At 33.5% G+C, this 24,046-nt stretch overlaps 1 protein-coding gene across 11 annotated transcripts in view; it reads left to right on the top strand.

Annotated features, from left to right (window-relative positions):
* Positions 1–24,046, top strand: part of NKAIN2 (sodium/potassium transporting ATPase interacting 2) — a gene marked incomplete at its 3' end in the record, with an annotated part of 1,018,208 nt that overhangs the window by 489,740 nt on the left and 504,422 nt on the right. For all 11 annotated transcript variants that reach the window (XM_082406283.1, XM_082406281.1, XM_082406282.1 and 8 more), the window contains one exon: positions 3,164–3,301. In XM_082406283.1, coding sequence (XP_082262409.1) covers positions 3,164–3,301 — 138 coding nt within the window. The remainder of the gene's footprint in view (positions 1–3,163; positions 3,302–24,046) is intronic.

Below are 24,046 nucleotides of genomic sequence, written 5' to 3'. Positions count from 1 at the left end.
GAGTTCAAAAGCAAGGACACAGCACAGGCCATGCACATAACGCCTACATTCCTGTTGGACCACTTACCACTTCTGAGACTGCAAGAAAATCACATAGCCACACTACATCTTAGATTTCTTAGTCTGAAAAATAAGACAATAATATTTACTTCTCTGGGTTTTGTGCAGATTCAATGAGGCGATATATGACCAAGGAATAATATGAAAGTCTGGCATGTAGTAAGTGTTTTAACAAATAGTACTCAGCCATAAAAAAGAATGAAATACTGCCATTTGAAATGAATACCAACTGAATGAAATACTGTCCAGAAACATGGATAGACCTAGAGATTATCATACTAAGTGAAGTAAGCCAGACAGAGAAAGACAAATATTATATGATATCACTTACATGTGGAATCTAAAAAAAAAAAAAAAGGATACAGATGAACTTATTTACAAAACAGAAAGAGACTCACAGACATAGAAAAAAATGTATGGTTATCAAAAGGGAGGGAATAAATTAGGAGGTTGGGATTAACATAGACACACTACTATATATAAAATAGATAATCAACAAGGACCTACGGTATAGCCAGGGAATTATTCTCATTATTTTGTAGTAACCTATAAGGGAAAAGAGTCTGAAAAAGAATATGTGTGTGTGTGTGTGTGTGTGTGTGTGTGTATAACTGAATCACCACGCTGTATACCTGAAACTAACACAACATTGTAAATCAACTATACTTTAATTTTTAAAAATTCAATTAAATTAAAAAAGAAAACATTCTCTTTCCTCTAACTCCACAACCTCCTAGTGATTTCATAGTTAATATACATCCTGTTGGAAGGAATTCTTAGGAAAGACTGTACCTACTCTGTAAATTGTTAATTCCCTTTATACTTACTGAAATCTTCCATTCTTCAGCCCTAGCTCTAAACAGTAAAACCTGTGATAAAGCTACTTAGGATGAGTAAGGAACCCATCAAAAAGAGGAGGAAAAAGCAGAAATACTATAAGTGAAGAATTGCACATTAGCTTGTTCAGTCTGCATAACCTCATAAGTAATGTTTGATGAAACCATTAGTTCTGTCATAAAAAAAGGCTGATAAATGTTGATGCAACTTCATTTTAGCCTTGCAGACTTAGTGAGTATATTATTATCTATATATTTGTTATAATTAACGATGGTACTTGCTCTTTTCTTCCATAATTGGAGCATTTATTGAGAGATTTCCCACTGTTTGACTGATGCGCTTCACCCTCTATACTTTTTCCCTGCTGTGTCCCCACAGTTATGATGCTCAAAATTTATAGAGTTTAAATTCTTCTTGCTGCTGTTTTACATTTCTACTTACTGTTTATTCATAGGATAAGGATAAGAGAGTTCTGTGTTAGAGGGAGCTTTTATTTAGACAATTAGAAATGCTGAGAACAACCACTTATCTTTTGGTAACATTGATGAATTCCAACAAGGCGTATGTAATACTGCTTAACATCACAAATGGGCCTCCTTTATAAGGAGTGTTGACTGCATGATAACAGTTGAAGGAATGTTTCATCAAGAGACAGTTCAAAGTTTATGAGGCTTGGGTTATGTGCATATTCCATGACAGTCTGTTTGTTAATCAGTCAGAATATTGAATTCCACTGTTGGCACTCTGGTGGGTATTTTGGATTTAGAATATGTAGAGTAGAACAGACCTGGACCTAGATCCTCTCTTTTTTTTTTTTATTCACTGCCAAGACTAAGTGAAACTTAAGATTTGTTTAGGCTGGACTATTACTGTTACAGCGTAACATGGTACCTGGTGTGTCTTAGGAAATAGAGGCGTCATGCAGACAGTTGTCATGAGTTTATTTTCTCCTTCAATGCCTGATGAGAAAATGTGCTGTCAGTTAAACAACTGCAGTGGGAATAAGGTCATTCAAGAAGTCTTCAAACCTAGGCTACAGGTATTTAATTTAAAAGCAAACCGTCTGTTTGGAGAGTTAGTGTGTCCTTCTGACAAGAAATATCATTAAAGCAGAGTGATAAAGCATAGTTAGTGACTTAGGGGTTTTAAAATCATTTTCCTTTAAAAGCTAATTGAAAAACAATTGTTGAATCTCCGTGCTTAACATCAGGTCCTTTTACAGTGTTTTACTAGGAACAGACAGTTTGTTATCATTCCACCTGAGGGCAGGCAGGAAAAATAAAGCTGAGTTTAATTCACACCACTCCCTTTTGCTTTGTTAGATCTGATGAGAGCCTTGTCAGCTATTCAGGTTTCACTTGTCAATATAAAGTGGCACTTCTGGACTACTGACCAATCTCAGGGTGTTATTTGGTTGGTCGGTGAGTTGGTTGGTTGATTGGTTTTGCTTATTTTCCCCCACTGTCTAGATTTTTACGTATGACTTAACTGTAAACTTGTAAGCACGGATGAATATGGAAGAATTTGAAATGCCTTAAGTTTCTTGTTTTTATAACAGTGATGCTTTATTTTTATTTTTTAAAATAAAAAATTGTTTTAAGTTTCTTTCAGGGCCCTTCTTTTTCCTGGTTACTATAGGTAACTGGATATGATTTTTTTTTTAAAGTCACATTTGATTTATAATCTAGTACTATTAAAGTTAGAAGGACCCTAGACATTAGTCAAAGTCTTACATTTTACAAATGAGGAATCAAATCAGACTCCCAGAGAAAGGAAATGACTTACCTGGGGCACTACAGCTGCCTTGGCAGGTCGACATCCAGAATCTGGTCTCTTGACTTGCCGAAGAATTCTTTTTCCTCTCCATCAACCCCCTTTGTTCTATTCCCAACTTATACAGTGACATTTGAGCAGATCCTAACAACAAGCCCTTCGTGTGGACGTCATTTCCCGAACTTGCTGGTTGATGACTTCAAGTGTTTGACAGTGCATATGACAATATAATTTATCCTGTGACTGCACAGATGACATCCTGCAAATACTACTTGATGCCTCCATAAAATCATCCCTGAAAGGATTGTAGCTGTCTCTGGATCCACGGCTTCCATAGTCTTCCTTTGAAATATACCTAAAAATGTCTTTCTCACTGTTAAAGACAAATGCCAGATATGGTAACACAGTTACAATTGCTAATTGTAATGTCAGTGTGATCCTTTATTTTCTCTCATCACTGTGCTTATCTATATATCCTGTTTTGCTATTCTAGGTTTGTGTGCTGGAGAGGCAAATATTTGACTTCCTTGGATATCAGTGGGCACCTATCCTGGCAAATTTTGTACATATTATTATCGTCATTCTTGGTTTATTTGGAACTATTCAATATAGACCTCGTTACATAACAGGAGTAAGTACCCTTCCTGCTTTTTATTATTGAAATAGAGAAAAATATGCAAACTACAAATGTCTTGAAAAATGTTATGTATATCCTTTGCTTAAAGCACCATGTGTTTGTTTATATAGTTTCAGATTATATCTACAGTAATTAAAAATGTCAAGCTTAAAACACTTGGCAGTGAATGGAATCAAATTGTATTTTCATAAATTGTACTTTCAGCCAATATTCTCTTGTAATTACAAACAGGACAGTGCCGCTATATGTACGAATTGTAAAGTCATGGTTTCTGATTTAACAGATTTTAATGGGACTTCTTCCCATTTTAAATAATTATATTTTATGAATTGAATAAAGGTAGTTTAAAATTAATACAAATGAACATATAGTATTGATGGGAAAATGTTAATACATATTAGGGTTAATATTTGACATACTTGAAAGCCAGAATAGTCTGGAACATGGTCTCTGTGTTCTCCATAATTCTCTTTTTGGCTCAGAGGAAGTATTTTGCATTCCCACTCAAGTTAAACGTACTTAACATAAAAGTGAAATGCAACTGTGTTGCAGTTGCTATGGGAACCATAACTTAAGATTTTTTACTCTTGTATGTGCCTCAGATCTCAGCTATAGCTCTTCATTAATGTCGATTTTTTTAGTGTCATCATTTTTTTCTATTTCTTCTGTTTTTGACAAAGCAAAAATCCATAGGCATTTATTTTAAGTTATAAAGCAAAAGTTTGGTACAGGCATTTATATAAGACGGTGTAGCTAAAGATCTGCCTTATTCAACACAAACCAGCAGGCCTTCTCGGGTTTCACGAAAGCCTCCTTAACATAAAAGATGCCCTCCTATGACCTGTTCTCTCTCTGTCATCTGGGACCCAGATTAAGCTCATTGGCACTGAAACAGGCAATGTGGTGGCAGCTGGGATCAAGATATCCACTGTCTGGCTAAGGCTGAGTCAGAAGCCCATAGTCTTCTCCTCTGGGAACATACCCAGAAATGAGTGTATGTCACCTCTAAGGGTGTGTTTCCCTGTAAATCTTGTAATACTTTTCACAAGATTACAAGTAGGATGTGTTCTGTTGCAGAGTGAAGTTTCTCAATGCATAAGATATGATAGTAGTGTTTACTTTCTTTTATAAATTGTAATTTGATCCAATATAAGGAAGGTGGTACAGTGCTCGGGAGTGGGTTTTCTGAAGTCATAATTCCAGGGTTGAAATCTTTCATCTACCAATTTCTGTGTGACTTTGGACAGCATAACCTGACCAATCCTTAGATTTTTTACATTAAAAATGAAAGCAATAGTTATAGCGACTCATATGCTTCAGTTGATACATTATAAGCCATCATGTGAAAGATTCTCAATTTAACTTTCCTCTTTCATTAGACTTTGAGGCTTCTCCATGATTTTATTCTAATAAATAATGTTGCTCTGAATATCACCATATAAATATGTCATCTCTTTTTGTGATAAAGTTCCTGGAATGAAAATCTAGGTGTGGATCAAAATGTTTGAACAGTTTAAAAGGTTTTTTGTGTTTGTTTTTGGGGTTTTTTTGAGGAGTAAGTGGGATATTCTATAAATGATCTCGGCACAATGCTTGGTATTTAAAAAGTGCTCAGTAAATGTTAGCTATAATATTTTTATGCTTATTATCATTTGAAAATAATACTGAACTGTATATACTAGAAATAGGCTGATAGGCAATTTAAAATAGAGCATGGTGTTGTAAGCTATTGGTTGAACTCTTTCCGCCACTTTTATTTTAAGCTGCTACAACTCTTAAATTTTTTTGTGTGATATTTCTGTGTACCAAATTATAATCCCATCCCGAAACCACTATGTGGCATTCTGGGGGTGGGGGGCTCCGAGGAGCTCTGGTTCTTTATGTCTCAGTGCAGAAAGAATTCAGTGAGAGGCAAATTGATAAATAGAAGTGATTTATTAGAATGGGAGACTTGTGAAGCTTACAAGCAAGTGGGCGAGAGGGTGCCATGCCACGAACCTAGTGCGCTACAGTTTTATAATCAAAGGAAAAGTGGGGAGGGAGAAGACCACCTTCTTCCTCATTCTCGAGTAGATGGCAAGCTTCTATCATCAACTCCTCCTCCATGTTGTGTGGGGGAGTTTTCTTGTCCCTACCTGGTCAAGCCAGGACTGTCAGTGGTGCAATGGAAATGAGCAAAAAAGGTGGTAACATATGCTAAAAATGGTAAATCATCTTGGGTTTTAGTACAATGTTACCTTTTCTTTATATTTTTGTTTTTAGTGAGTGCAGAGGAGCGTGTCCTAGGAATCATTAACCTACTGAGCTCACTGGGCGGGATGTGGGTCTCATGCCACCATTGTTTATTGTTTGGGGGCATGTCTCATGCTTCTATTGCATGGTTTTGTTGCTAAGCAAGCCTCCATGGTTTTGTGGTTAAGCAAACCTGCTTTCTTGAATGATCATTAACTTATGGGGGTCTCCCATACTTTTTTCTCTACTTACAATCCCCTAGTGGGATTAACTGTTTAATCACCTACTTTGTCCCTTTATTCGGTCCCTATCAATCCTCTTAAATAAAATACATACCCACTAGAGAGAGTGTCCTGTGTTTTCAAGACAGGACACTCTCTCTAGTATTACATAAGAGTAAGGATACTGTGGGACACATTTAAGATGTAGAATTTTTATATAATTGAGAGGATCTCTGAAATCTTTCTGAGGTCTTAACACTGTGTCTTAGCGCTACATCTTTGATTTGATCTTGTCTTGCAGACAGAATCCTTAATCTGTTCTTTTTCTTGAAACAGTGTCTTACTTGGAAAATCTTTTGCCAGCTGGAGATGCTGTAAATGTGAAACTTTTATTTTCCAACCCAGAAAGTCTTGAGTTAGCAATATATCCTCTAAATTCTACTTGAAAACTGAATTGTTCTTTCTTTAGCTCATCTCTCTTATAATACCATGTTATGTATGGCTAAAAGATTACAAATAACACTGTCAAGTGTTTGCTTGGATATCCCTTTAGCCAGATCCACAAGTTTATAGGTATATTTTCTATCTTCAAAATTATTTCAGGCAATAGTTAAGCTTATTGTTCCAATAATAATTATCGTGAGTCCTCTTTTCTCCAGTCCTCAAAAACAATTTCTTTACTGTTTTTCCTGTTTTCACTGATTCTTCTCACTGCCCTTCTGGTCTCCAGCTGCTACCTTGTCTCAAAATTAATGCTGTGTGTTTTAGGTTTGTGTTACAGTACCACTCAATTTCTGTTCTAGTTATCTATTTCTCTGTAATTTCTGTATAACAAACCATTTCTGTATACCAAATTCATGGAATCTAGTGGCATGATGTCGTGTTGAAGGTCAAAAGTTGATTCAGGAAAATAGAGAATTTGCCATAAAAATGGAGTCAAAAATTTTCAGTTTGCCTAAAGATGATAAAAGAAATTTTTATTTTTTGGCTGCGTTGGGTCTTCGTTGCTGCGCGTGAGCTTTCTCTAGTTGCGGCGAGTGGGGGCTACTCTTCATTGCAGTGCACAGGCTTCTCACTGTGGTGGCTTCTCTTGTTGTGGTTGTGGAGCATGGGCTCTAGGCACGTGGGCTTCCGTAGTTGTGGCGTGTGGGATCAGTAGTTGTGGCACACAGTCTCTAGAGCGCAGGCTCAGTAGTTGCAGCGCACAGGTTTAGTTGCTCCGTGGCATGTGGGATCTTCCTGGACCAAGGCTCGAACCCATGTCCCCTGCATTGGCAGGAGGATTCTTAACCACTGTACCACCAGGGAAGTCTGATAAAAGGAATTCTAATTAAAAGAAACTTGAATGGAATCATAGATGACAGAAATTCTGGTCAGTGAAGGATCTGGGTTTAGCAGGAAGATGCATCATTGGAGACAAGCTGTAACTAACAACACTGTACTGCTGCACGTAAGAAATTTCCATAGGCTCTCTGTACTCTGGAGACTTAAATATTAACCATGAAATTTCTTTTCCTCTCCCCTAAGAATGTAAGCCTTTATGATTTCTATATTTGCCATTTTATATTGAAATAGAAAACAATTTAGTATCAAAATAGAGATAAGCACTTTCATAATTTCACAAGTGAAACTTATTGATATTTTTGCACATTTCCGTCACCTATGTGCAACTGAAATGTATCTGATTATGCTACATCTCGTGCATTAATTTTTTAATTTAATGTGACATCAATTTTGGAATTCATATGGCTACTTCATTGTTCATTTAACCTTTTACACTATTATTATATATTCTACTATGAAACATAATATATGCTGTATCTTATGGTATGTTATATATTATTATATATTATACTATTTTTATGTTTTTATGATACACATTTCCCTATAATCATCTCCATAAAAAAATACCCTCATCTTCATTTCTGATTTCATTCCTTAGGAGAAATACCTAGATATAACTAAATAATATGAACAATTTTAAGTCTTTTGGTATATAATTGATAATTACCAATCCAAAATCCTTTTATTGAATTATCCTACCACCAATGTACAGCAGAGTGTATTTCTCTGCCCTCTTGCTAACCCTGAATGTTATCTGTTCTCATATTTTTTAATCTACTAGGAGAAAAAGTGTCATTTTTTATTGCATTTCTTATTTTACTGAGTTGGGCTTTTTCATATATTCATTAACCATTTTTATTTCCTTTTTGAGGGACTGTCATTTTGTGTTTGCTCATTTTTTTCCATGGAGTCTTAGTGTTTATCATAACAATTTTTATATTTGGATCACATAGTAAAGTGATTTACCCTTTAAATATCAATTTCATTTTGATTTTTATTACTTTTCTCTTATTAAAATTAACTCCCTTTCCCTTCGTGGTATCTTCTATTGCTTTAAATTTCATTTTGAAAAGTGTAATGATGTCTTCATTATCCTTAGGGCTTATTTTGCTAAAACAAAAAGGCATATGCCCTGAAATAGAGTCTAAGGTAAAAGTATCCCTTTCCACATTTGCTATTTGTAAAGAGTTTCAGTTTATTGATGGGACATTTTATTCTGTTTAATTGAAAACTACCCCCCCCCAAAAAAAAGCATGTGGACATCCTCTGAAACACTGAGCACAGTAGCAACCAATAAAATTTAAAGAGCACTGGTAATGAGTTTTTTCCTCTACTAGTCTTCTATTTCATAAGAGCAAAGAAGAAAAATTTTAAAATTTAAAACAGTTAATTAGGACAAGAACTCGTTAGTACCCTTTGAGGGCCTCTGTCATTTCAAAGAATATAATATGTTGAAGTAAAATTAAATAGCTGCTTTCAATTCCAAGCAAAGGAAATCTGAAGCAAGAATCCATAGAAATTATCTGTACTGTATAATTCTCTATAGCATAGAGAGTCCCAAAGAAAAGGCCAGATTAATTCTGGTGGAATAATTCATACATAAATGCATACAAATGGCTCCCATGAAAGAATTACCTTATGTCATAAATGGAATTGCCAAATGCATCTTCATTTGGGCTAAAGACATGGGCAAGCAGAACATGATTTGAGATATCCAGTGGTTATTAGTTAATGACCAAAAATGTTAATGAGTTGTACTGCTTTAAACTGTCTAAAATAATCTGAGGTGTGTGTAGGTTCCTACCTGGTGAAGGCACAGCAATTTGTTTGGTGATATTGCCACAAGACATGTTGCCATAACTCTCTTTTTTTTTTTTCCCTCCCTCCATTCCTTCCTCCCTCCCTTCCTTCTTTCCTTCCTTCCTTCCTTCTTTCCTTTTGTCCTTCTCCTTCCTTCCTTCCCTCCCTCCCTTGCTTTATTTCTCTCTATTTAACCAAGTTATTTTTGAAAGAAAAAAGAATAATTTATAGAGCTTGGAACCACTGGCTTGGTCGATGAAACTCATCCCAAAACTAGAAATAAATTCAAAATAGCTAAAAATCCATTACTCAGATTTCATAAAAACAGAGAAAAGGACGGCATACCAAAATCACAGTAATATTTATAAGAATCATGTTTCTTTTTTTCTTACCACTTCTATTACTATCCACAGATTCTACTAGACACCTTCCTCTACAAATCCTACAGAACTCACAATAACTTTATAAAATTTTTGTTCAAACTCATATGACTAGGAAATAGCAGAGTCAGGATGTGGACCCATGCTCTTAAACAAACCCCTGCTCTTAACCACTGTACTGAACTGTCTTTTAGGTGCACAGCTCAGAGGGCCACAATTTATCTGACAAATGAAAACAGGTTTTGTTAAGTTATTGGCAAGTCCAAAATCCATCATGGCATTTGCAGTTTGAAGATCATTTAGATTTTAAATTGTGCTCTGCCATCCCTATATGAAGGATTATGTTTTTAGCTCTGTATTTAGTGAGGAAATGACCTTATATCTCAAGAATTAAGAACACAAAACCTTCAGTGATGGATATTTTTGCAGAAGAACAATATCATAGGGAATCCTTAAGTTCCAGAAATAGTGAATTAGAATGGTATTTAAAAAAATTTTCTTATGGCAATCAGCATTTTAATAATGGTAATTCATATGTATGCATATGTACATATGCATATATAACATAATTTACATCTAATATATATAAATTATATATATATTATATATATAATATATAATATATATAATTATGTATAATATATATATATATTAATTAAGAACAAAAGTATCTCTTTCCACATTTATTTGCAAAGAGCTTCAAATAACTGATGGGAGAGTTTGTTTCTATGTAACTGAAAAAACACCCATATTATATACCAAAAATATGTATGTATGTGTGTATATTATTGTACCTATTGCAGAGTTTTTCCATGAAAAACTACAATAGCTAATCCAAAATTAAATGAGTGGGAAAAATTGGGATTGGCTTCCTGTTTTGTTACCGAAAAATCAAGAGATTAAAATAACGTGGTTAAAGCTAATTTCAGGAAGCAGGGCTGTGATGGTTAGAAAGAAAAGCCATTGTTCGTGAATCTTCATTCCTTGGGTTTTAAAAATAATGAACTATTAGACTGTCATTAGACCCCTACTCATTCTTCCAAAATAATGAAGAATTGAATACTACTTTTAGTTTGCATATTAAAGTTTTAGATGGATGATTTCAGATTGTTGCTGAGCACTAAAGTTTTGTTCCTCAATTGGGCCACTCTTTTTTGGTTTTTTGTTTGTTTTTCTACAATTATTTTTTTAAAGTATTAATATGTGCTTGTCAATGAGTATTGCTTTGTGAATTGACACACATCCTTCTCTCCATGGAGGGAGGGCACAGCATAGAGAGACAGTAATGAGACAGCTTCAGACAAATCACCACCTGCATTGACTTCCTTGATTTTGCTTTTCCTTGAGCCAGTATACTAAAAGGAAAGGATCCCCATGTCATCCTGGGCAAGTCTTGAGGGCCACAAGGTGCCTGGAGCACCAGAAAACAAAGCTAAGACCTATTTTGTGAAAACATTCTGTTACGGTGATTCGGGAAATGTATAGACTCTTCAGAGGGTCTGTAAAAGCAAATAGTCACAAACTCAATTTTGTGTGACGGAAAAAAAAAAAAACCAGACTCTACATTTTTGGAATTTACTATGTACTGATAATCAGCCATGATTTGAATTTTAAGTGTTCAAGGAGCTCAGGTCCCCATGGAGACTATAACCAACAGCAATAAATGAGAAGTAGGTTCTGGGCCCTATTTCCAGGTCATGTGCTTCTTTCACTCTAGTAACGTTACCTCCCTAAAAATTTGTGTCCTCTTTCAGTCATGTCTAGGAAATTATTAATCTATGCTTAAGCAGTTGTTTTGAGTCTTTTTATTCACTTTTTGCAGGAAAAAAACTACCCAAAAGAAAATGTATTGCAGCTAAAGCATTAAAAATGCACACTTTCTGTTCAGGACAGAAAATCAATGTAGATTACAGATGAAAAGACTTGAGATAGTAGTAAATTAACATTGCTTCTAATGACTTAGAGTAATCGTGAAACTAAGTCTTTCCCATAAGCCTGGAAGGGGAAAAAAAAAAAAATCATTACAAGTTTTATGGATTTAGCCTGTAGTCCTAAAATAAATGTAATAATGCAACATGGTGAATGCAATTTATTCTCAAAAGGATGCATTCCCTTAGGGAATTGTGGGCCATTTCTTCTACAAGAAGATAACTTTGTGCTCACATTCTGGTGTTAGACTGTGACTAAAGATTTATAGAATGTGGCAAATATAAGTAATTACATTTTAACAATCTAAGTTCCTATTTGTAAGTCATCTAATAATTTTGGAAAAAAATGTTGAGAGGAGACGTGAGATTTATATATATATATATATATATATATATATATATATATATATATATATATATATATATATATATATATATATATATATATATATATATATATATATATATATATATATATATATATATATATATATATATATATATATATATATATATATATATATATATATATATATATATATATATATATATATATATATATATATATATATATATATATATATATATATATATATATATATATATATATATATATATATATATATATATATATATATATATATATATATATATATATATATATATATATATATATATATATATATATATATATATATATATATATATATATATAATATATATATATATATATATATATATATATATATATATATATATATATATATATATATATATATATATATATATATATATATATATATATATAATATATATATATATATATATATATATATATATATATATATATATATATATATATATATATATATATATATATATATATATATATATATATATATATATTCAGTACCCTATCCTCTCCTGTCTAAATTGGTGAATCTCCAGGCCTATTACACATACATCTTCCCTGCTCTGCACCCCTCTGAGTTAGATTCAAGCTTTCTTAGATCCTATGTATTTTCTTTATGATACTCTTCACCCAAATTCCTCAAAAAACATGTTCACGAGGTAAGCTTTCTGAGTTTATTCTATCTTTACACTTGAGTAATAGGTTTACTAGAGGACGAATTCAGGGGTGAGAATCAATTTTCCTTCAAGCACTGAAGTAATTGTTCAATTGTATTCTAGGAAGCAATGTTACTCATGGGAAGTCTGATATTGATCTGTTCTTCATTCGTAGATAACTTTTTTAAAATTCTTGAAATATTCATTTCATACGTGTTGTCTTACCATTTCCAAATGAGGTGTCTAAGTGTGGACCTAACTGAAAATTTTGTAGGCCCTTTTGATTTGAAAGCACGAATACCTTCAACTCTGGACTTTGTATGTATCTATCATTTTGATGATTTTCTATGCTTTTGAACATTTGACTTTGTTATCCCCAGATCATTTCATTTAATAGTTATTAGGTAGTATAACTGTTTATTTACTTATTAAAAAATCTCATATTTTCTCTAGGGGATTAAATGTTTGTCTGGTTCTAAAGGTGGTGGAGGAACTATCTCTGTTTTCCAGCCCACGTTTACACTCCCCTTTGTTCACATGTTCCTTCCTCAAGTCTCAGATTATAAAGAATTCTGCCTAGTAGTTCAGCTTCCTTTGTGTCTACTGCCCCTCCGTATACATTTTGGACTGCCAGTTGCTCCACTCTGCTTATTAGTCAGCACTTAAATGTCTGGTCTTCCTCTTCCAGCAATTGGCAGAAATAGCTCTGCTGCTGATGTTTTATTGCTAATAATTTTAGCAGTACTGTACAGGCTGCTATTTTTGCTCAGTTTGCCCTTTTGAATCTAAAGTGGAACAATAACTATTAAAGTGCATTAAACATATGTTACTTTGGAATCATTTCCTTTTTTCAGTGAGATCTGAGCAGGCGGCTTTGTTATACAAAGGTGTGGAAATCCAATGACTGAATCTCTTCACCCTTGAAAAAGCCATTAATTGATTGTCTATTATATGGTAAGCACTATGCTATGCAAAAGGCATACCATAAAAACAAAGCCTCCAAATGTTTACATTTTAATAGAGGGGGAAAGAAGCCTGTAACCATGTAAACACAATGCTTTTCATAAATACTATGAGAGAAGTATGTAAAGGATATCACAAGATCCCCAGAACAGGTTGGGTAAGTAAACCTGGGGGCTGGAAAGGTTCAGGAGATGCTTCATAGACAAAATGACACATGAACTAAGACTTAAAGTATCAGTAGTATATCATGGAAAAGACAGGAAGAGGGGAGAGTTTCAGGCAAAGGTAACAGAAGTGAAAACATGGAGGTGTTTAAATATATAATTGTATTTTTATTGATTTATATCAGGTACACATGGCTGCTACACAGAGGCTGGACTGATTAAAAGTAAAGCTAAATATGTAGATAGGGACCAGATTGTGAAGAAAATACTTGACCGTGCTAAATTGTTTATATAAGACATTCTGTAGACAATTAAAGGGTTTTATATAGGTACTGGTCCTAAATGGCTAGCAACATGGTGGGGAAGGAGAAATGAAAAGACAGATATGTTTGTAGATGTCTTCAAGAAGAGACGGGGCAATGGTGGAGTCATTTGACAAGGCAATGATTAAAGCAAGATGAATAATTTGGGGGAAAATTTTAAGAATTCAGTTCTAAACTTTCATTGTCTTATTAGTTACATGGGTGTGACCAGATAGGGCTATGTCTCAGACCCTTTGTAAACTGCTCCCTAATAACTTGATACCACTTTTAGATAAAAATAGTAAATATTATCTAATATGTAGATGACATGATTTTATCATCCTAAACTAAGAGTGCCTTTACTGAGTGCCTTTATTAGACACCTGGTATGTTTAAATTAGTACCAAAAATGTAGTAACAGTTCTATTTTTCTAAAATTACAGTCAGCATTTGGGGGAGAAACCTCCAAATACTTCACAAGCCTATATATAGTTACCTTATGCATAATGTCATATAATTACTTATGTGTACATTTTATAACCAGTTTATTTTGCAAGGTTTACCAGCCAGTGTCTTGGCATTCTGGGGTGTTTTTTTGTTTATTTTTTGGTTTTTCTTTTTAATGACTAAAGAAGCAGTTTGAGTACGTATACCCAAAACAATTGTCTAGTTTACAACGAAATGCAGCAAATTTTTATGGTGTAGATTTTGTAGGACGTAAATTGTCCTTTTGTCTGTAAGGGTAAACCCGATATTTTCTGTAGCGGAGAACCACGATTCTGCTGTTGAACGTCATTAGCCTACCTGTGTGCCTAGGTGTGTGGTTTAGTCAAGTACAAGTCTTGTCTACTTCTCAGCTTCCTGGTATCATTCTAACCACCAGCGGACTGTCCATTAAAGTCCATGGGCCTCCAGTTAGCCAGTATTATAGATTATCTGCATGCCTAGTGCTTTTCAGGAAAACCTCAAAATCACTGCCGTTCGCAGGATATTTTTTACTCCTGAGTTGCGTTTTAGCAATATGTCAATTAACCTACATTAAGTGATTTTATGAGAAACAGACTTACGACCTTTATTCATTGTAAAGATTTTGTTGAAAGCATTGCTGTCAACAGACTCACAAGAAAAATCTCTCTTGTCTCTGTAGGGAAGGAAAACTTTTCCCTTCTTCCCTTCTAGGTTCTTTGGCTGGTTTAATAATTAAATTATGGGTTAACAGGAGAAAGCTAAATTTAATTTTCTACCTATAGGAATCCATTAAAAATATGAGACTCAAAGAAGTGACCAAAGCAGGCAGTTTTTATGCCTTTTAGAGAAAGAAACAATGCATTTGTGAAGAATTGATAAGGCAAAGAAGTTTTGCGTTGGGGTAGTAAATTAGTGAGGAAGTAACAAGGTTTGTTTATACAGCCTTCTTGGCCGTAAATTCCCTATCTCTGGTGATAAGAATGTCCCTCTTTGTCCTGGTATAGGGGGTACCTTTCACATGGGAGATTTATTTCCTGCTTTCAAGGGGACAAAGGAGGGTTCCTCTTGCACCGGCTTTTTCTCGAATAACTAATTCAAAATAATCAATATGCCAAAGTGGCGTATTTTGGGGTGTCATATTCTGCTCTCCTTCATCCCAATCCTGGGAATAGTAATGCTTTCCTTATGCATTAGGTAGTTTTATCTTGAGGTCCTGATGAACTTAAACATTGGATGCACATAATTTTAAGACTAAATGTGTGAACTGACAAACTTTTCCAAAACAAACACACAAGAAAACTTTCTAGATTTATTTTCTGACAAAACTAATAAAAGTAATTCTTTATTCTTTCACTATACAAATATTTACTAGCACTTACTCTGTGCCAGACACTCTTCTAGACACTGTGGATTCAACACTGAAAAGACCAAATCCAAGCTCTTATGGGGAAGACAGGCAGTATATAGGCAGTAAGTAATAGGTCACAGAAAGATGTTACAATATGAAAGTTCTCTCTCTCTCTCTCTCTCTCTCTCTCTCTCTCTCTCTCTCTCTATATATATATATATATATATATATATATATCTTTAATAGATATTAAAACCTGGGGGTTTTGATGTTAAATTATATACAACCAGGAATCAGGAATCATCTTAATTTCAGTGACCACCTCTACAGGGATTTCATTGCCAGGTGTTGCAGGTATAACAGTCAAGAAATCACTAGCAATAAAGGTTCAAATAACCACAGATCTCTGGCATGAAGGCTGCTTCTGAAACGGTCCCAATCAAAATGTAATAGTGTCAAATGCATATGTATTTATACTTTATATATTTAGTAATATTTAGTAAATTCTCTACCAAGCTGACAATTATTCTACCTTTACACTTGAATAATAACAACTGAGGGAATGTAATGCCAGTTACTAACCTTGAGAAGACTAAAGACAAGGGTATTTGGGTACAGAAAAGCAATTAAGAATGTATAAAAATGAAACCAAAACATATTCAAAATGCTGATAACCAGAGATAATTGCACTGTTATCGTTTTTTAAAATCTATTTTCCTATTTTTCAGTGTCCACACATTTTTTTTAAATCTAGTATAATGTTATACATTTTTTTCTTTTACTTACCATCAACATTTTCTATTTAATTATATAAGGCTGCATCGTTCTTTGAACATGTTAAATCAATTTACAATGTGTAGAATGTCCAAATCTTTGCACAATTTTTGAGATGTTTATCTTGTCCTTTTTAGTTTGTATTTAGAGACATTAAGTTGTTTTAATATTATAGAAATTAACCCATCATTCTTCAATGTGTATTGAAAATTTCCTCAAATCTCTCATATGCTATGTGTTTTTATATTGGTCTCTTTGGCCAAAATAATTTTTTAAAATTCTTATCTAGTAAAATATTTATAGATTCTGAGTCTCCTGTCTTGGTAATAAAGATATACCCACTCTCAGCTACACATTTAATCTCCTATATTTTCTTCTAAGATATTTATTGTTAATTTTTATAGTAAACTCTTAATTCATCTGGAACATATTTTAGTATTTAATATAAAATGGGGCACCAACACTATTTTCTTCCAATGGGTAACAATTTGTGCCACCATTTATTTCCCCAAATAATTGAAATATCTTATTTGTTTACATTAAATTATCATATATGCTGGATTTTTTTTCTCAGCTCTCTATTCTAGTCCACTGATTCATTTGTGTACTCTGTCACTGCCCAATTAGTGACTACAATGGGTTTATAATGTGTTCTAACAGATGGTAAAACAAGTCTGCCATCTGTTCATATTTTCTTTTGCTATCCTCCAATATCTATTCTTTAATGTTAATTTTTAAATTATTATATTCAATTCAAAAAATTAAACCTATTAGAACTATAATTGAAATTACTTTTTTTAAAATTAATTTTATGAAAGAGATACTTTATGAGTTTTAGGTTCCCCATCCAACAAGCTGGTATGCCATTTCATTTCTCTTGTATTATTTTGATTTTCAACAAGACTTTGTAGGCTTTTTTCATGTAGATTTTATACTTTTCTTGTTAAGTTTATTTCTATATACTTTTGTAGGTTTTATAACAATTGTGAATGGAATATTTTCCCCTTTCTAAGTGCTTATTATTAAAATGGAGAAAATATGTTGCTTTGGCATATTTATTATTTTCAAATTACCTTATTAATAAAAGTTTTCTAGCATCTCTTGAGTTTTTTGGGTGATATCTTTAAAAAAATTAACTTTTTTCACTTATGTCTAATGTTAATAGTATTTATTTTATATCCTTATTGTATTCATAAGACTCTCTAAAACAGTTAAATATAAGTGACAACTGCAGGAATCTCAGTCAAGTTGCTGAATTTAAAGACTTTAGTATTTTGCTATTTATTGTGTAATTGCTATTGGTATTTATTAAATAGTCTTTACCATATTTAAATAGTTTCCTTCAATTATCAAGAATGGTAATGTATTTTATTAAATGTTTTTGAACCTATATTAATATGGTAATACTACTTCTTCTTAAAATTTTGGATATATTTTTATTTCCATTTGTTACATCTTTATTCAAAAATGAGATTGATTCATAGCTTTTCATTTATAATATTTTGCAAGTTATGCAAACTTCAAAAAATAAATCGGGGAGATTCCCTTCTGTGATCTGTAATAGTTCAAGTAGGATTGGAGCTATTTATGTTTCCTAGAACTCATCTATGAAATCATCTAGTCCTAGTACTTTCATGAATGGTAGCTGTTTAATCATCTTTCCAATCTATTCTACAGTAATTGGTCTTTTCAAGTTTTCCAGTTCTTGCATGATTTTGGTAATATAAATTTTGACAGAGCATCTATTTTCTAGAGCCTTTGTTTTACGTTATTGTCTTGGAGTTCCAGTAATATTGATTTATTTCTTTTTAAAATATCTTCTTTATTCCTGGGTTGGTCTCTTTTCTTATTCATTTTTCTTTCTCACTCCATGCATTATTACCTCTGAATCAAGAAAACAGCTAAGATCAGTGGCATCTCACTCCTGCTTTTGCCCTCCTCCTTTATTCCACAGTAATAAGAAGAGGCACAGTCTTGACGTAACATGGGTACCACCTCCAGGGTATTTGCTAAATTTTACGGTAATAATTGTGGCAAATTGATAAGATAGCTTTACGACTTTCTTGCTTTGGGTTTTCTTATGTTAGTTGGTGTGTCAAGTAACAATTGCAAACAATCCTTAAAAAAGGGAAAAAAATGGTGTGGCTGAACAAAGGATTTCAACTTCAATTTATTTAATTCTGAAATTCATTAATAATTGTCCTTTTATCATGTCAACCAAATTGAAACTAAATGGAGAAATCATTTCTAAGAGTAGTAATTATTACAAAACCGCTTTTGTGTAATATTCTCTATACCATTTATTTCAAAATAAATCTTTCTTTGCAACAGTATCACAAAATTGTCTGAAGTTGACCCTTCAGCTACCTTGTGAACAGTTTTAGCTGCAGGATGCTTTTTGATCGCCCAGCTGTCTCCTTAATGGAATAGTTGTCATTTTCCTGGTCATCTCTGTGCTGTATTTGTAGACATCTTGTCAGTGGTTTTTGGAAGCATTGACTCATCTGGGAACTCCATGCACAAGAGCATGTTATCTAAACTCCACCGTTAAACCTCTGTCTGCCTAGACCTGTCATTTTCTGAAATGCAGTGGAGTCAATTTCTTTCTTTCCTTTTTTTCTTTTTCCTCTTAAAGGTACCATGTATGTTTAAGGAATTTTGTAAAAGAAATGTTTTATTGCATGTATGAAACTCATTTAGTCTAGAATTTATTTTATGGGGGTATCATGGAGTGAAAACTTGGTATATGTGTGGAGGAGATACCCCTTGGAAGTAAAGCTGCTGTTTTCTAAATAATTTTATTTCACAGTCCAGTAAAATTTTAATTCTCTTGTCATTGTTTTGAAATGTTAGTGTTCGATGAAGGGCTTAAATACTTAAATTTACATGTAAAGTTACACGTTGAGTGTTTGGGTCTAAAAATTTATAATGAGGCAAAATTTTAATTTGGCAGAGTTGCTATTCTATCTTCTTCTAAAACCTTTGTTTCTTCTTTCTTCTCATTCTCTTTTTCTTGTTCTTCTTATCACTTTTATTATTTCATTAGTATGATGTTAATGCAGGATGTTCAATCAAAGTTATGGGAAAGTATGTGGACATTTTGAGGGGTTTCTAGCATGGTGATATTTACCTGACAACTTAGTAAAATTAAGATAAACTCAGCCCCATAGCTTTAGGTCAGTCTAGAACAGTGACGTGGATATACTTTTTCGTATCACTCCTGTGCATCAGTACAGAGTGAGGGCTCACACTGGCTGCTGTCGGAATGAGACACACTGATAAGAAGCGGTTAAAAAATGTATCAGCCAATTTTAGGAAGCTAATACAGTTTTTTTCAAGGAGAAATTGTTATCATGAGTAATGTCTTCCATGCCCCCGCTACTATTGATGCATTGGGGTTGAAAGTGAATGAATTTCAATACAACAGGTTGCATACTTGCTTTTAGTTATCTGATCTAAAAACCTATTCCCAAGGCATAATATAATCAAGGTTTTTCTGAACTAAAAACTATGTATGGAACTTGGAAAAGCCTTCAAGAATTTTATTCTTTTTCCACCAGAGGCAATTTTCCAGTTTGAACTCACTCTCACAGTTATTAATAAAATAGTAAAAATAAACAGGACCTCAGGGGACATCCATCATTTAACTGGTGATGCCTTCTCCGCTGTACCATTGCCCCCTGCCTTGTTATGGTAAAAAGACTATCCACTGTTGTATAACTCTACCTCATTTTCAATATGTAACATCACTGTTAATATGCAAAGAATAACATACTTATTTTTTACAAATTTTTAAAAATGTTTGCTTTTCAGTATTATTTAGGTAATGTATCATCATTCCCCCCAAATTTCTTTTCTTTCACACTGATCACCTTGGATTCAGATTTGTTCATGACTAAGCATCCACTCAATCTTCACCTCAGCTTGTATATCAGAGCATAATAAACTCAACTTTTTAGTGTTAGTTTTATATACAGAATAAAAATATAAATTTGAGTTTTATAAAGCAAGAAACAATGACACAGAGTTGCTGTACAAAAATATCTTTAGTTATCTTTTCTTTTAAAATGTATTTGATGACCTTATTTTATTCGATAGTTCTTGAGAATATTTTATATTATTGTTTCCAACGTTTTCCTCATTTTACCATTTTATGCAGCTAGGTGTATACAAATAAATGCCTAAGCAGAAATTATTTATATCATAATTCGGTTTGTAGGAATGTTTAAGAGTTCAGATATTCTCATGAAACTTGCAAAAACTTTATTGAGTGATGCAAGATTGTATAACTTAAAATTGTATGAGAATTGTATTTTAACCACATCAAAATACCATTTTTTTCATATTTTCTGATCTGTGAATAAATTATAGAGCAGTGAAGTAATTTTAAATTAATTTTTACTTTTCCCACAAATATTAGAAGCAATTAATAAAATAAGGAAAATAAGAATTGTTTAGGAAAAAAGTTTTGAACTAAAATCTAGGACCTTTTTTGGGCTTCTAGGTGTACATTTGCACACATGCATAAAAGGAGTAGTCTCTAGTTAGGCAAAATCCTTCATGTTTTACTTTGTACTAGATCAGTCACACCAGCACTAGGATAGCCTCTCTCCCTTCTCTTTCTCTCCTCCTCTCCTGCCCCCCTCCTCCTCCCCCTCCTCCTCCTCCCACCTCCTCCTCCTCCCCCTCCTCCCCCTCCCCCTCTTCCAAATACTGCACAAGTTTTACTAGATAATGATTGAACCAGAAATAATGATGACAGTAACAATACCAGGATGCCTAATATGTGATAGTATTCACTGTAATGGAAACTTTCATATATACATAAATTTTCATATGTCTTCAGCATAGTCACTCAAACTAGAATTTAAGTTTTATACAGGACAACTGATGCTTGGGGAAATTATGTAACGTTTCCAGAACATCATATTGCCATTAGGTAGAAGCTTTGGATTGGTCATAGGTTTGTGCGTCTTCAGAATTTTTACCTTTTCTTCTAAGTTACATGGCCTCTCCAAGGAATGAAAAGGCACACAACAGTGAATCATATACAGGTTATGACACAGAACACACACAGGTGAACTACTGATGAAATACTAAAGCCACAAGTGTAGCCTGCTGTTAATTGCCAATTCCTACAAACTAACATGTCACTGAAACCTTGAACCACAAATGATGTCTGACCAAATTCTGCCTTCTGCCTTCTGCTTTGCCATGTTTCTGCATGCTATGTTTCTGTTCACATGCTGCTGAATATCAGACTGATTACTTCTTATTTCAGAGCTGAAAGGGCAACAGTAAAGAATATCTAGCTTTTAAATTTCAGATTCCTTGAAGTCTACAAAAAATTCATTGAGACAGGTTCACAAACTCTATTTGTTTGGCTCTATGAGTGTTCCCACTTTTCCCTGAACAGATCTTTATTGGTCTGTAGTGTTGTTGTAGTGTAGACAAATTCAGCTATTAGCTAGTACACAATGCAGCTTTCATGGAATTCCTGAGGTTATAGATTTGAAACATCTTGCTGGCTCTGTAGTTAGGAAAGAAACAGCACCCTGATGAGGACTGGGGCCCCGTTTCTTAGAAATACTTGACTTTCTGTGCCCCCTTGTTAGATCCTATCAGCAGCCCCAACTATGACTATACATTTTTTTTTCTCCCTTTTAGAATTTTATTGATTCATGCACACTTACATGTGGGTTACATGGGAGCAATTAATTTATTTGAGTTTTTTAATCTATAAAATCGGGATTTTAAGGCTTACTCTATCCACCAAGAGTAGGTAGAAAAAAGGCTTATAAAGTATAAAGCATAAATGTTTGGAATGATACAATAGGAGGCTATGCTAGTATGATTTATAATGTCATGCCTATTAAGAAAATTATGTTTCTCTGCATAATCAAATTCCAGGTAAATCAGCAAACAATTTCCTAGAGTGAGAACCTGAAAATGCTGCTAATGAATAGAGAAAGAACTATTTTAAGTTCCATGTATTGTTTTGGTTTGGTATTCAAACTGCAATTTAAGGACTACTTAACGACATTATTTTCTTCAGTATTTCAGTGTCGCAAGTAATTTCTTCTTTCCTCTTTTACTCACAGAATTGTTTCCTGCACTTCAGCCACTTTATTGTACTATCTGAACATTTTCAACTTCTCCAATCATATTAAATTTGTAGGGCTGCAAGGTCTATTAAAAATATAAAAGACTTAAGCATAGATGATGTTATAAATCTCATACACCCTTTACCCTGTATACCTCTATTCTGTGAATTGTCTATTCTTTATATGCTGCTCTTTCTTTATATCCCACTAAAATATTTGATTTCACAATTTATTTTTATTGCTCCTGTAGCCTATTGTTAATAATTAGAAAATTATAAAGGTTTGGCTATTATATCCTTACATGGGGAGGAATAATTTTTAAAAAGCACATCTTATAAGCTCTTTTGTAGAGGTACATAGGAATATAAGGATGATATCCATCAAATAGATTCAAGAATTTGGGAAATAATTATATCGATACTAAATTGGCTACAAATTCACATATTTACATCTGTATATTTATAGTTCTGATATGTGGACAAAACCATAGTAAATAAAGAAGAAAGATATGGAGATTGTCCTCAGAGGAATCAGGATAGATGAGTGAGCTCTTACACATGTTACATATAATACATTTTTCTTCTTTCATCAATGGCTATGCATCTTTTCTCAAAAACTGTCTGTCTTTATGGGCCAGCAGCTTTTTTAATTATTATTATTATTTATTTGTTTGTTTATTTTTGGCTGCGTTGGGTCCTTGTTGCTGCACATGGGCTTTCTCTAGTTGTGGCGAGCGGGGGCTACTCTTCGTTGCAGTGCGCGGGCTTCTCATTGCAGTGGCTTCTCTTGTTGCAGAGCACAGGCTCTAGGTGCGCCAGCCTCAGTAGTTGTGGTGCGTGGGCTCAGTAGTTGTGGCTCACAGGCTCTAGAGCACAGGCTCAGTAGTTGTGGCACACGGGCTTAGTTGCTCCGTGGCATGTGGGATCTTCCTGGACCAGGGATGGAACCCGTGTGCCCTGCCTTGGCAGGCGGATTCTTAACCACTGTGCCACCAGGGAAGCCCAGCTTTTTTAAATAAGTGAAATCAGATTAGGGTTGCTGGGTTCTGAATTATTTTGGAAGTAGAAAAATTATAAATTATTTCATTTCACTTATGTTAGTTAATAATCTTTCAGTTTTTAAAAAGTTTTGAAGAAAACCACTTTTACTAGATTATTTTTCACAGTGCAAAGTTTTATTTATGTGATATTGGTAACGATTTAATTATTAAGCATATGAAAGCATTCAAGTCCCCCCGCTGCTTTTATTTTGTCTTTTTAATAATAAACAGTCATGGAAACCTTGACCTTTCTGTTATTATACTTAGATTTTCATCTAGCTAGCCTCTTTTTTATATATCACTGTTGTGATATATAGTGAATATGAACTTTTATTTTAATTCAATCTCATATACCAGGAAATGGAAGTCAAGTCAAAATACACACTTTTGGGAAGAGATAGTCTGCCAAGTTATCACCATAAAAACAGTAAAGCTTTAGTTCTTCCTATTTTTTGCTCCCCCTTTTTTCTCTAAAGATACTCTAAAGGCTTTTCATTAATCATCATCATCATTTAGTGGGTCCATTATAACCACGATACCAAAGTAAGTTCAGAGCAGGTATTCCCTAGCCAACGATGTTCCTCTTGTTTCAGTTACTTGTATT

The sequence above is a fragment of the Balaenoptera borealis genome, assembly GCF_965194805.1.
Source record: "Balaenoptera borealis genome assembly, chromosome: 9".
Taxonomy (NCBI): domain Eukaryota; kingdom Metazoa; phylum Chordata; class Mammalia; order Artiodactyla; family Balaenopteridae; genus Balaenoptera; species Balaenoptera borealis.
Note: the sequence above shows the minus strand (reverse complement) of the source record. Positions and strands in the feature narration are given on the sequence as shown.